General features: G+C 37.6%; 1 protein-coding gene across 1 annotated transcript; it reads right to left on the reverse strand.

Moving 5' to 3' along the window:
- Positions 1–1,815: 1,815 nt before the first annotated feature.
- LOC137956172 (glucosidase 2 subunit beta-like) lies at positions 1,816–13,489 on the reverse strand. Its single transcript, XM_068803543.1, has 16 exons — positions 13,202–13,489; positions 12,955–13,068; positions 12,069–12,164; positions 11,396–11,635; positions 10,206–10,375; positions 7,679–7,780; positions 7,472–7,561; positions 5,393–5,705; positions 4,417–4,521; positions 4,232–4,333; positions 4,024–4,081; positions 3,701–3,769; positions 3,144–3,231; positions 2,979–3,040; positions 2,349–2,400; positions 1,816–2,263 (listed from the first exon to the last, which is right to left on the reverse strand). The coding sequence occupies exons 1-16, from the start codon at positions 13,314–13,316 to the stop codon at positions 2,201–2,203; spliced, it is 1,839 nt and encodes a 612-aa protein (XP_068659644.1). The 5' UTR covers positions 13,317–13,489; the 3' UTR covers positions 1,816–2,200.
- Between the last annotated feature and the right edge of the window lie 1,985 nt (positions 13,490–15,474).

Genomic DNA, 15,474 nt, shown 5'->3' on the forward strand with positions numbered 1-15,474 from the left:
AAATTAAAAACTGCGTCAGTGTGTTCAACTTCAAACATCTTCGAGGAGAGCCCCATCCAAATAGCTCTCTTGCAGTTTTCATGATAATGCCTCAAAAACAGAACGAACAACAATAGCAGAACAGAGTAAAGCCAAACATTAATGGTTCCTGTGTGAGATGTCTCACTTAACGATCAATATCTTGATCAAAGATGCAGAACCAACTCGGTGGAGGGCAACAACAGAATCCCCTGCCTTGCATTGTTGTTCACTCTTAGCATGTTCAAGAATACATTCTAGTGTTTCCTCTGCTGATTCAGTATGGGATGCTCCACACCATCCTGCAGTCAGAACAGGATAAGCCCGCGGTGGATAAGACTATGCCTGGCTGGGGCTTCATCACTACAAGACCAATCAAATAAATCTGTATCAAACTCAGGAACCTCAACAAAGAATTGGCACAAGCTTAGCAGTGCTCCCTCCTTCAGTCAAAACCAAAATTAGTGCGACTTTAGTGCCGCTCTTTCTAATAGACTTATAGGGGTGGGGACTGCTTCGGTCCTCCTAAAAAATTCTTTGTAATCAAGGGTGGACTCTGATTCTATCTGCACAGAGGATAACACTGGCAGGTTTAACATCCTCTGCCAAATTTTTGTAGCTCATGCATATGGCGATCTCATTTCCCATGATGCTCTAGTCTGTGGAGAGTAATCTCATGGCCCTGCTTGAGCTGGATGGGCTTGGCATGCTCTCAGATCCCTACAATTTTTTACAAAAATTGAAAAAAAATAAAGTTCAGATCATTAGGCCAAAAAACATGTAAAAATTTAGATGTTCAACAAATAAGCTTAGTTATTAGGAGTTTAAGTACTATTATTTTATAAGAAGTCAAGAAAGAAGTTTATGAGGTAAACTAGTAGTTAATAATTAGTTCATAAATTATCCCCCAGCTGCCCTCTCCCTAGCCACCTCCCACTCCCCTCGAGCCCAACCACCCCGTGAGCCCTGAGACGATCTTTGTCTTCGGCCTTTTTTGGGAAACCATTCTTGAACAAACCCAGCAACCGAAAACCGGAGGCGGGGAAGAAACGATCGGCAGTGAAGAATGAAGACAGAGAGAGGGAATTAAAAAACGAGGTCAAGATAAAAATCCACTGAAGATCAGAAGTCGTAGAAGGAGAAGGTTGATTGCTTGTTATGGCTGAAGAAAGAGAGGAGAGGACCAAGTGGATACATTGACTATATAACTGCGGTTTATCTGAAATAGACCAATAATTTCAAAATAAAATAGACCATGAATGTTGTTTCTTGGACATATCGATACCATGTAACGTCGTATAGTGAGTACAAATACATTTAAGAAGCTAAGAGTTATGAAACATTCTTTGACTAGCTCATCTCTGCTCCAATCCAATCCTAGCCTATATCTATGGTAATTAATTGCCAGAGCCTAAAACATCTCAGGGGATTATAACGCTCTTTGAAAGTCTAAAGATGTTCTAAGATAATAGAAAATTTATGTGCTACGTCTTACACAGAGAGTGCTTGATTTGGAATGGAACCTAGTTATTTTTGTTTGCTCGTCATCCTGGGTCATGCTGCCACTGTCAACTTCGATATCTTCAACAGCGTAGTCTGTCCACTGAAGTGGAGACATTTGGAAAATTGCAATCCAACAGGCTCACTTGCTCAATGCAAATAGATTAATTACTAAGGATATAAAATTTCTGAAATAAAGTTTTAAATTGTATAGATTTTACTGAAACTGTTACTGGCTCTACTAACCAAAAGTCAGGTTTTTCACCGTTCTCCCTAATACACATCAGGGCCAATTCCTGTAGTAGAGTGCCTTCTGCATTAACTACCACCGTGGCATACACCATTGAAAACAGAAATATGGAGTAACGTGTAGTAAGGGAGACATAAACATCAGCTGGATTTGTGGACCAATGAACTTATAGATCCACAGTGATTATAGTTTTCTAGCATGAGCTATCAGAGTCTAGCTTCGTTCCCTCTTGTCCGGAAAAATGATTACTAGCAAAATCGGGAAACTGGCTCCCAAAACTCAGGGAGACCAACTACATCTCTCCTTGCTTCAAATGTGGCTAGCTCACGGCTTCCCTAGTCTGTGTTTAAGAATTAAACTGATGCCCACCTAGGAGAACTTTCAATAATTGCTCCCCTAAATGCAAGGCTTTCACTGATCAAACTAAATTGGTTAAAGCTCATCCCGCATTTGTGGTTGCTCCTTGATCAACAAATCCAACTTATGTTGCAGTTCCTGGGCAAGCACCAATTTCTTTCACTGCGAGGTTAAGAATAATCACAGAGAAGGGACATCTAAAAGGTGATAACACAAAATATACCTTTAATCTTTCTTCTAAGCAAACTGAAGGAGTAGATAGCAGTGCTATGTATCTGTCAAATAAATGAACACCCACAGAATCAATATGTCAGTTCGACAGGTTCAGCAAATAGGGAAACAGTTTGAGAATGTCCTATTCAAATGTTACCAACTGGATTTGCAAGGTTATTTTTTCGTTACTTTCATGCAAGGATAAGTTTGAGAACAGACCACCTTGAAAATGTTCAATTACCAGGTCTACAAAATGGTATTGAATGAATTGTATGATGGCTATGACAGAGGTCTAGTCATTCACCATTTATAAAAAAGATAAAATAAAATAAAAATCTTTGCCCCAAGAAAGAAATCAATTGTCCCTCCTGGTGACCTGCATATCCATCCACTCAGGAGCAAAGCTCAGGAGATACAGAGAAGACATGGTAGGTCTAACATGTTTGGCAAAGAATCACACTTTCACAAGATGTCTAGTTAACTGAAAGACAACATAATAGCTAGCATAAAAAAAACAAAAATGCAGCAAGTATGAGTGCACATAAACAAAAACTGAAGCAACAAAGACTAATTTGGCAAGTAACAAGGAACATTTTCAGAAAACAGGAGTGTCATTAGCATAAAATAGAGAGGCTCTTACTCGCAGCGACTTGGTTCATCAACATCTGTAAGCTCATTTTTCATTCCACATCTAAGCTTGACCTGTACAGAGACAGCAATGAAGTAATCTTTAGACAGTCAATTACAAACTCTCACTTTAAGCAGAGCCTTAATTATAATCATCACAGTAATCAAGAACTCTCACCTTCAAACTTCTGTCAGGACCATTCCAGCACTTATCACCAGCAGAAAATTGCATGACTCTATATGAGTCCTCAAATTTGTCCCAGCGCCTGATGATTTGATAATGAAAATTATTATGAAGTACAAATGCCTTCCCAGCCGAGGAAGAAAATTATATGGATATGAAGCAAAATAAAAAAAATAAACATGTTTGGGTTTTTCTGCAATGCCATGAAGAATGAATGCAACCAACAGGATTTGCGGATATATTATTTCTTCATTAGTTTACCCTTACGGAAGGAAAAAGACATGCTGAGAAATTTCCTTCTCTCTACCAGAGTAAAGAGGCATAGTATTCAAAATTTATCTGCAGTTTGTTCTACAAGTTAAAAAGATCAAAACAGATTCCAATCCTTTCAATGTAATGAACCTCTTAGCTGCTCAAAGCATGACCAGGTTAACATAGAATCCCAATTCAAGAGGCCTGAGAAGTGTCAAAGAATAAATAATAGACAAGATAACTGCCCTTGCAGGACTTTGAAATTTTATATCGGTTGCAGGAGTAATTATGAAGCTCACCCCAATCGTGTCGTACTATGTCCTTCAACCTGTGAAGCTTCTTTAAATGGGCATACTTTGTAAACATACCTAGAAAATTAATAGAAACATCAATAACATCAGAAAATATAATTGAAGGACAAGTGTTAAATTTCAGATTCTTAAGACTATTTTTTTCTTTTCAAATGTTGGGACACTTTACCGTAGTGAGACTTGAACCCACGAATTCACACTAGAAACCCCCCCCCCCCCCCCCAATGACCATTCAGCCAAACACCCAAGACGATTCTTAAGACTATATTAAGCAGAAAAAATAATTATACAGGAAAATTTCTTTTACATACTTGTTCTGCTTGCTCTCAAAGCAATGATTGTAGAATGAGTAAAACTCTTTCTCAGGCCCTATGATAGAAAGGCATTCTTGTTAGGCAATTACAGGAATGAGGTTGAGCAATGAATTAAGAAACAAAAATAAATAATTAACAAAATAAATACTAAAGGAGACAACCACATGCATGAAATGTGCTAAAATACTTATTTCAATATTATTACCATAATCATGGCTCAGTTTCTTCGTCAGAGATGATATTCTTGATTGTATCTGGGATAACTTTGAGCTTGAGTCATCATACTCCTTCCGCACCTTATCAGCCTCTACAGAAGTCAAACAACCCAACTAGTCAAAAGTTTATGATTGCAAATTCTAAAATAAGATTAGTTTTGAATACAAGTAATACCAGACTTATCCACAGGAGTCCTAAACATGTTAAGCCCCTGGATAATGTTCCTCACAGTTTGTTGTATCCTTTCCAACCAAGATGAGGTACTAGTAGTTGTAACATCTGAAGAGAGAAATTATTATGAGTGCAACACAATCAAGACAAAAAAACAGAGCGATCCCACAAAACCACTTAAAATTCAAAATGTGATTAAAAAAAAAGGCTGGGTTTGCAGCATCAACTCCTATAAAAACAAATAACAAGGAGTCAAACAAATAAGAAAACTATATTAATAAAAAACCAATGGAAGAGTTTTTTCAGTTTTTAAGAAATGGTGAGAATTTACCAAACCACATAAGCCAACAAACTATGAGTGCATATGTTTAAAAAGACAGTCTGAACTTTAAAACATCAAAAAGGGCCTGCCACTCTAGAAAATCTAAAAGGCAGGTAAAAAGAACTTTAACCTTATTATTGAAGCAATTGATTTTTACATGATGAGTCACCTGAGCATTTAACCAGCCTTTCAGGAGTCAATCATGCATGAACTAGCTGAATAACTTTAACTAGTTGTAGTAGTAAACCATCAACCAAGTGACAAAGTTCAAATAAAGATGCAAAATTTCATCTCCATATTGCATATTGATACCAAATACAGAAGTTAGGTTTCAACCAATACCTGCCACAAAAAAAATCCTGGATGTGGCCATTGAGCAGCATTCCTTGATATGACACAAAATCCAAAATAGATTTGATGACCACCTCAAATTCTCGGTTTTTCTAAGTCAAAGTCATTGATTGTACTGATTCACATATCTAATGTTTAACAAAACCTTTTGATAGGGCTTGCGGGTCTTCAAATTCAGTTAACCCTTTTAAATCATTTATTTCAATTCAACTATATGTGAAATAATGTGACACAAACCAAATCTCCACAGTCATGCAACTTTTTAACAAAGAAAGCATTGCATAACATTGGATTGATATGACAAACCTGAAAAATCTGCCTCATTGTCCTCTTCTTCAGGCTTATATGATGCAAGCACATCCTCATCCTCTTCTTCATATTCATCATCTATATTTGTGTTATCATCATCACCATACTTTTGGCTGCTCTCATCAGCTTCTGAAGAGTAACCGTCATAGCTACTTTCATGAATGGCTTCATCTTCTCCTCCTGCCTCTTTTGCACTGTTATCCACCTCATTTGGCTTGTCCTGAACATTTTCTCCAGTCCAGCGTGAAGCTACAAGACGGCCAAGTTCTTCTCTAGATAGCCCTTCAGAATTTTCAGAACCTTCTTTCTCCTACAGATGAAAATACGTGATAACTTAAATGTTTGAATTCAGGTGAGTAGAACTAAGGATAGAAACAACAACAATGAAGCATAGTAATCAAAACAGTGCCACTGCATAAAAAAATTGGGTAGGGAATGCAGAAGTTACTGATAGGTTGTAAAGAGTAATGAGTAGTGCTAGTGGGCAGTCTAAGATATAGACAATGAGTTGATTTACAACATGTAATTTGGTTGTCTTGCGGCTTAAGTCATAGGCTTATGTTGTGGACAGATATCATGGATTATAGACGTTGCCAATGTAAGCCCACTTTATAAATGTTCACTTACAAATAAAGGAAAGACAGGCCATCCACAGTAGCAGAAGTTCAATCTAAACAAAAATAATTGTCTTGAGAAGGCTTACAGCCCTTGAAGTTGGCTATTAATACCCACACACCCAACACTCCCTGTTGATAACAAATCCCCCAGTTTCGACCAATTGTTACAGAAAACCCCTAAAAGTAGGATCCCATCAATAATATGGAGAACTTTTTAAGAAAAACAAACTAAGATCCAGAGAACAAAGCAAAAGGCAAGAAGAGTCATGATGGATCATTAAGAGAGGATTTTGAAGTTTTGGCAGTGAAGCATATGGTTTCTTGTAATTGCCAGAAGTAAGAATACAAGATTTTTTGTTCCAAAAATAGAGAAAAAAATCTGTTAAATGTTTTAGCCACTTGTCAGAGTTTTTTTTTTCTTCTTATTTCAGAGTCATTAAAAAGCTTCAATATCACTGTTAATCAATGATAGAAATACCCTCATATGGTTGGAAAGTCAGACAGCCAATGAAGTGCTCAGCTTATGCTGTAGTGGTTTCCTCTTTAGCCTAGTCTTAACAGGAAATCAATTTCAGTAATACTTTGTTGATGATAAGTCCAAATTGAGTAATACTGTGTGTCCAATATTGCATGCTGTGGAGTTCAATTTAGACTTGGAGCATAAATAGTGTGAACCACACTTTCAGGGACTTTTCCTTCCACTATTATTCAATAAAGTTGATTTTTCTTCAATTTCTCTACTAATGTGTCACGGTACTTTTATTGAAATTTTCTTCAATTTCTCGAGCATTGATGTGTCAGTTCTTTTGTTGAAAATTTCCTCAATTCCTCAACCATTGACAAGTTACAGTTCTTTTTCAAAACCTGTTCAGAAGATTCTTTATATTGTTCTTTTTCTTCAACTAAGGATGTAACATGATGACCTCAAACTAATGCCTGCAGTAAGGAGGCTTATTAGAGTCATTAATCTTCTTGAAAACCAACAAGAAAATAACATAACATCACCTTATTGAAGCTTTGTGATTCTACTATAACCAGGAGGAAATCAGGGCTTTCACTGTCATTTAAAAAAAAATGTAGAGTTTCCATTGAAACACATGTCATGAATTTATCATGAACTATCATGAACTATGACTTTCATGAATAGTACATAAAAATTGAATGCCAGTAAAATAATCTTACATCATTAGCCTGCACTTTAATTGATAGAATGTGCCATGGAAAATGGGAAGAGGGGGTTGTCCTTTAAAAGAAATCAATTGAGAAGGGAGATCTTGGGATGTGAACCTAATTCACTAAGAATCACTTTGTGAAAGAGCTTCAATACTGGTATTCACTGGCCGATAATACACAGACTTAGATATTGCATATTTTATTCAAACAACGCACTGCCTAATGACATCAATTGCAATAACTTAAAAAAAATGTTTCATTTACCACTTTGCAGCAGTTTTTATACCTGTGTCACTTTATGGCTAGAAGATGGCTCAATTCCATTGTCATCACCTTCTTTTTTCACTACCATGTCCTCAAGGTTTTCTGGATCCGGCTACAGGAAATATAAAAATGATTAAACAGGTCCTCATGGACAATCAGTTAAGAAGAAAGCCAAATAATCACCAGTTTACTTAAAACTCACAAAAGGAAAAGACCCATCATTCATTACCTCAGCATCATCATGAACAGGAGATGCATCATATCTAGCATTGTCTTGATTTTTCTCATGTTCAACTCCAATTTCATCATCATCAATTTCTTCAGCTGCATGCTATTTGGCAAATCCGAAAATATTATTAAAAAGCTAATGCAATGCCATAAGCCACATTTTCAAGAAAAGCAAATATTTGGAAACAAGGACCTTTGCGCAAATATTAAATCAAGCATGGTAGAACTGCCATACTGAACATTTGCATGAAGCAGATTTCATAAGAAACTCTCAACAGCTATTAAACCAACCGCCTCAACATGTTCACCACACTGAAGTGCTCTGGAATTGTGAACAGACTGACTCAGTGAAACTGAAGATGACAGACCGTACTGAGTAACCCTGTCACTTGCAAGTAACAGAGCTTGTGCAAGGGAGTGAACACCCAGTTCTTCTACCATTATCATCAGTCTGTGAAGTTTTCAAAAATCTGGTGAAGCTGAGGCCAAATAGTTGTGAAATAAGTTCAAATAAAGCACTTTTTCATTGACCAGAATATAAAAAGCTCAGTATGCAGATTCTTAGAAGTTGTACGAACACCCTCAAGACTAACTGGTCAGAGTGTCCAGCATTTAAGGATGTAGTGAGCTCTCTGTGAAGGGAAACAGTTGTCCATAGACGTAAGAATTGGACTAGCCCTCTGTTAAAGGCTCAAAGTAAAAACTAAGTTTTCTTGGTGGAAGGCCCAAAGTTCTATGTTGAGAGTGGAAGTTCAATTAGTTTCTGGCAAGATGTTAAGATGGGAACCTCCCCCCTTAAAACTCAATTCCCTAGCCTGTTCTTGCTCATCAGGAATCCAGACCGTCTGATGGCCAATTCCTAACCTGGTATAATGGTTATCATTCAGCCCGGAATTCCAACCTCAGAAGAAATTTGCTTGAATCAGAAGTGGAACATGTGGGGTTCTTCCCAGCTCTCTTCAGACTCATCTAGAAGGGCTCAGCAAGTGAGGAATTGACTACGGTTTCCTGCTGTGTAGACTTGAAAGGGCTGGGTCTTAGTTGCAAGCACACTTCTTCAGTGGAGAATCTTGCCGTCATATGAAGTTCCCCTTGGTGTGAGTGGTTCTACAACTGCCGAGCTTCAAGCCCTCAGGCACGGGATCAAGAATCATGTTGCCTGGTTCAGTGGCCCTTTTATCGTCAAAGGAGACTCCAAAGTTGTTATTGGTTGGTGCTGCTAGTAGGAGCTTCCTTGGAAGAACAGCCAATCTTTTCTGAGATCATTGATTTAGTGTCTAGAGGTGTTGTAACTTGGAGTAATGTGTTGAGATCAGCCAATTTTGTGGCTGACTCTCTTGTTAGCGAATGGGTCTCTCTCCAATCCTTCGTTATAAAGGACCCCTCATGTGCTTCATAATTTTGTTTCTTTGGGCCTCAGCCTTTATAAAATGGCACCTTTCTTTTAAAAATTAAAAAAAAAAGGACTAAGCCATTAATCCAGTAGTATGGCTAGGTCTAGCTAAACAAATTCAACCAGGTTCAATTATTGGTAAAACTGAAACCATACAGCATTATTGTAATACAATAAGCAAACGAGTAATTTTTTTGTGGCAGTTAAGAGATTTATTTATTTTTTGATAGGTCAAGAGATCAAATATCATGCATCGCACGTTTTGAAATTTAATTGTAAAAAAACATCATTCACAAAATTCATCGAAGCCAGTTCAGCTGGCTGTTTGTTTTTCTGATCAAACTGGTCCACACGGGCAGGTCAGCCAGTTTTCCATTCAGAAGAGACTTTACCCTTAAGAACTGGAAATCCACCTGGTGAGACCAGCTGGTCCAATAGGATCTGAAGGCATTAGTATTATGCACACAGTTACTGGGTGACTTAGTGGGTTTCTCAGTAATAGTGTCTTCTCAGCTTCCTTCTCAGATAATGTCTTGTCAGATAAAGGTTTTTCTCCTCAGCTTGTCAGTGTCAGGGGACTTCCTTTCCTAATAGAATGATGATCTCCGGTTGCCTCTCATTTCAAATTTATAGGATATCCCAATGCAAAATTTTCAGAAAAAAAAGTAGCTTTTTATCAAGAAATAGGTAGTATACCAAGCACTGGATCATCATTTGAGCCTTGTGCCAACTATGATGCAATCAGCAACATCAATCCTTTTCTCCATTATGAGTGATGATATGAGTGTAATGATGTTAGATAAACTAACACAGCCAGAAACACATATTAAACCAAACAAAAATGTAGTACCTCTAATCAGAGGATAAACAGAGAAGCTGCATAGCATTAACTATATCAACAACCAGAGAACAAATAAATAACAAATGTAACTTATTGACATTCATCCAACTCATCAACTTGTCAAAATATCAAATTGCACTCTCAAAGAACGTTATGTTCACAAAGCAGAATCAATCTTCCAAAATGTGCTGGTAGGACGGAGAAGCAGCGAATAGAAATATGAGCATTAAAGGGAAGAAAAAAACGTTCAAAAAATACTGCCAAGAAATCAACAAGAAAAGGACCAGAACTAACCTGATTCTCGAACTCTGTTGGTGCCTCTTCGACATTCTCTACCTCAGAGGGAACATGGGCCTGTTTTTCCACTTCACTGGCTTTTCTTTCAGCCTCATTATGCCTCTCCTCTTCCTTTTCTTTCTCTTTGCGTTCTAGCTCCTCGGCCTTTTCTATTAGCTCCTTGCGAGCTGTTTCAAGATTCAAGTAAATCACTTAAAGAACACAGTTGTCTGGGTTAAGCAAGAGCAAAATGTAAATAATTGAATCATTTTTTATCATATAGGAAAGGATGTCAGAGTTGAATGGCTAAGATCTGTAAAATAAGATTTGAATCAGGTTATTTGCAATCCCATCATAAAACAAACAAACATTTCTTCGTCCTTTTGATAATTATGCCAATATCATAGGATACAGATCTTTCAATGGGCCACAGGACTATTTTTCTGGGCACCGCAGAGCTTCCAGAGGTAAATGTAGGTTTCATCAAATAGGAGCAACATAGAAGATGATTAAATCCATTATGGTAACCATTTTAGAAGCGATTTTGATATTCTCACTGGTTATTTTCTTATGAAGGAGTCAAGAGTAAGAAATATTTATCATTCTATAGATCTATTTCAGCACTAGAAGGAAGCTTAAGATACTAGCAAGAGTTCACCCACAAACCAAAAAAGGGATCCCTAATAAATAGATACAAAGATATTAGTAGGGTCCAAGGCTCATCCCAAAATTACTAACTAGCTTAGGAAGCCTCTTTCCCAACTATAAACTCAAAATCTTTATACTCATTAATGCATGTGGGACTATTCCTTAACACTCCCCCTCACGTGTATGCCTTTTTTTTGTGGCTCTACAAGTGGATAATTTAGGTGCATGCTCTATTTTTGTGGCTCTAAAAGTGGATAATTTAGGTGCATGCTCTATTTTTGTAGCTCTACAAGTGGATAATTTAGGTGTAGGCCCTCTTTTGTGGTTTTACAAGTAGATAATTTAGGTGTAGGCCCTCTTTTGTGGCTCTACAAGTGGATAATTTAGGTGGAGGCTCACATATGAGTACCTGCTCTGATACCATGTGAAGTTGGGTCCAAGGTCTATCCCAAAATGACTAGCCAACTTAGAAAACCTTTTTCCCAACTAATAAACTCAAGATCTGTATACTCACTAATCCATGTGGGACTATTACTTAACAAAAAAAGTAGCAACAATACCTTTGAGTTGTTGAATAAGCCCTTTGAGTATTTTCTCCTCATTTTTCAGCTTTGCTAGCTCTGCTTCATCTTTAGCAATGGCCTCTTTTGCTTGTTCAACTTCATTCTTCCGTATGGCAGCCCCATCCTGGTATGTTGCAATCTTCTTTTTCAGTTTGTCTCTGGCAATCTTACCAGCCTCCCAACATGTATTTGAGCACTTTACTTTCCCATCATACTCATCGCTCCCATCACAACAATCTATTTGTCCCAATCATTGAAATAATTAAGAAACTCCAAAATATGCATTCTCTAGAGAACATAGAAGCTGATGCACGTGATAAGCCTATGGAACAAGTTATTAGGCAGATAGTTTGCTATAGTACAGATCAACACATTAGAAAGATAGCACAAAATGGTATAAACTGTCTATAAATTTACAAAAATACCACAGGCATTCGAGGAAAATATTAAAATGAGACCTATTAACTCTCACCACTACCAAATAAGATAACTAACACCCAATCTGTTTTTGCTACATTCTTTAGGCACTGGAAGGTTGTATCATCTCAAAGGCAGAACAAAAAAGAAAGAACGAAAGAAACAAAAGGGAAAGTGCATATGTATACATAAACACACACGAGCAGGAAGGAAAATGAAGGAAAAAAAAAAGCATGTGGAAGATAATCCTCACCGCAGATTCCATCATTCACTCTTGAGGAGAATAGTGTTAGGGGAACATGCCCAGCATTTCTGCAATAGAATTTACCTTCTGGACAAGCTGAAGTTCCTGGAAAAGAAGATATCGGCCACAGTGGATCATGAAAGAGAGGAGACAGATCTAATAAATGTAAAGAAAACCAAGGCATCAAAATGGTATTTTTGGTGCAGCAATCAGGTATTTATAAAATGCACCGCTCAGTTGAAGTCTGGTGATTTTTTTTTCTTTGGAGCCAAGTCTGGTGATATATTTTTAAATCACGAAGCGTTTGTCTTGTTAACACTAAGGCATACAAACTTTTTTTTGTCTTTTTAAATGTCTTGTTCTACTAACTAACAGAATTAACTAAATCGATAGACTCAAGCATCGCTTGAGAAAAAAAAAAGTACATTATCTAAATAGCCATGCACCACTACAAGATTAACGATTGGTAATTTAGTGGAAGTTTGACAATCAGTTCCATAATAACCGGACGATGTTTAGAAGTTCAAATCAGAACGTGAACATGGGGAAGATCAAGAACTTTTTTCATTTTTTTTATTCAAAACCAGGTAAAAAAAAAGACAATGCTGAATCTTCTAGCGTCATGAAAAACCGTTGATAACGAGAAAAACTGACAAAGATACTCTTCCATAATGATCAACCCATGAGAATCGCCAATGAGACGCAGCTATGATTTCCTTCGTTGATAATTAAAAAAAAAAGGCTAAAATATATAGAAGCAAACAACTCTGTGTGTGTGTGTGTGTGTGTGTGTGTGTGTGTGTGTGTGTGTGTGTGTGTGTGTGAGAGAGAGAGAGAGAGAGAGAACTGCTCACAATCTACCAATGAAATAATTTATTTCACAAAAACTCCATACCTGGCTCATCCGTCCCATCTGGGCAATCACAGAAGTCATCATTCAACTTCTCTTTTAGGAACTTCTTAGACCCGTCCTTGCATTTTATCACTTCGGATTTGAAGTACTTCTCATCTGATTAATCACGCGAGACAACAGAAATTGTTTCTTTTGGGTAGCAATCGTTGATTAAATACGATGTCGCTAAGTAAAATCTCTCATAGCTCTGTTCAAAACTGAAGAAAAACAAAAACACGGGTAAACTGACCTTCTGGAGCTATTCCCAAGGTTTTCTTCGATGGGATCGTTGCTGAACCTGAAATCGCAACCGCAATCAGGAAAAATGACGCGAGCAGCAGAAGTAGCTGGAGACGAGCAATCATCTTCTGTTGAGATCTAAATCTGAGAACATAAAATCCACTCTAGGAGCCTATGAAATGCAATGCGGCCCCCAAAGGGGTATTAAAGAAAAAAGAATGAAAATTGAAACTTGGAGACAGAGCAGATGGAGGATCAATCAATCGCCGTGCTCTTCGATGAGAGAGTATTGGACCAAGTGAAAATTGTAGCGCAAAAACATAAAATTTGTCGTTCACAAGGCACGTGAGAAATGCAGAAGGACGTATATTGGGCTCTTCCTTTCCGAGAGACTGGGACCCATTTGCTATGGGCCTTCGACTCACATAAACTAACTCCTAGGTTAGAAAGCTTTATGGCGTGTTTGGAACCCACAAAGAATAAAATAAAAGAAAAGACATTATTAACTTGGGCCTATCCAATATATGAAAGTCAGTTCAGGTCAAAGACTCGCAAGCCCAATAAAGCAAGACTAGGGAGGAGTGAAGGAGGCTCACCCAGAATGAAAGTGGTGAGTCTGACCCTGACTCAAATCTCGTACACTCGGTGATTGGAAAACCACCGGCTCGTTATCTTCCCCCAGTGAGTCATAATTAATACAAATAGAAAGAAAGCTCACTTGTCTCAATTCTATGTATGATCGATCAATTAGGATGTTGATGATCAAATTAGGATCGACGTAAGAGGAATCCTTCTCTAGAAAAGGAGATGCGTTCCTGGCAACACATCGGAGAATTACATAAAACACCACATCATTTGGTTGCGTCCTTATTTCTCACATAATGAAGGGACCAGTCATTACTTATTATTCTATTTGCCTAAGATATGATGCCAAAACGTGATTCCAATCTTGATTTTACAAACATTCCCACAGTAAAACCAAGACTGCAGCAAGAGATGCATCATTAGTATGAGAATAATCCAGGATTAACCACCCCACTCAAAGAGAATGCCTACTTTATTTTATGGGTTTTTTCATTTTTTTAAATATCCACGGTGAGATAAACTTAGAACCGGATGCAAATGGACCCATCACCAAGCCTTAAAACTCTTTTAAGTCTAAATGAAATCATTCATGCAAGTTGGACCTATAGAATTTGAGGGGACAACATGTGCTGCCTTTTATTAATCCAAGCAGAATATGTGCAAAAAATGGACTAGGTGGTAAAAAACACACCCATACAGAAACGATGGATTTCACTCTCACCTCTCTCCTATGTTTGTATTGTGAACACCGTGATTAGAAAAACTGGATCATGTACAAGCTCCAGTTTCTCGTCTGCATTCTTCTGTGAATCTCACTGCCAAAAAGATAGGATAGAGAGAGAGACCCGCGGTTCTTTGTTTGAACCGGAATGTAAGAAAGCTTTGACACTTAAACTTTATCAACCCGTTCTAAGTTAGCAACATGGCGATTTAGATAACTTGATCTATAGTGTGAGAATGAGTTCAAATTTGTTAATCCATGTATTAGTAACGACTTTGTCCATTTCTAATAAAAAGAAAAAAGAAACCAATCTATATGGGGCAACAGGGTTCAATCACCTTGTTGGGTATATGACCAAACCAATGCTTTATATACACAGACTAACAAATCTATCCCTACGAAAATCTCTTACTCAGGCTTTCTATTCCCGACTTATGATTCACGACTAAGACGAGGAGTCCCTGGGTTTCCCTCACATCACTCCTAAGCAATGTTGTTCAAACCGGATTCAACCAATCATTTGTAGGAAAAAACATCACATTAGCTTACTAGAGTATTGGATTGTGTTCAAAACTAATAAAATAAAAATAAAAAACAAATCTAATGAGATTCTTATTTGAACTCTATCTCTACCTACGAGAAGAGGAAGGGATAGATGCTCGGAATCCTACTTTCTATCTATATCCATCTAGCATTATATTCCTCCTCTTCCCCAATTTCTTTTATTCCGTCTTTTTTCTACTTTTAGCAGTGTCTCACGTGCAGTCAACAAGCGAAGCCAACCACATTCGCCCACGTATGCGGTTGCGATTTGACCTCTCCTTCGACGAAACTGACCTCTGAGTTCTTCTGATCCTCGGACTTATCATTTAATATTATGGGAGCCGAGTGCGGGAGCCCGCCCCTCCGATGATGAAGCTATTACTTCCAATGAAGCTGCTAATGATTCAAAAGCTCAAAACTATTGGAGGGACAAA

The sequence above is a fragment of the Aristolochia californica genome, unplaced genomic scaffold (assembly GCF_029961685.1).
Source record: "Aristolochia californica isolate CCGP_79_NKW_82.1479 unplaced genomic scaffold, dmAriCali1.0.hap1 SCAF_2, whole genome shotgun sequence".
Lineage (NCBI taxonomy): Eukaryota > Viridiplantae > Streptophyta > Magnoliopsida > Piperales > Aristolochiaceae > Aristolochia > Aristolochia californica.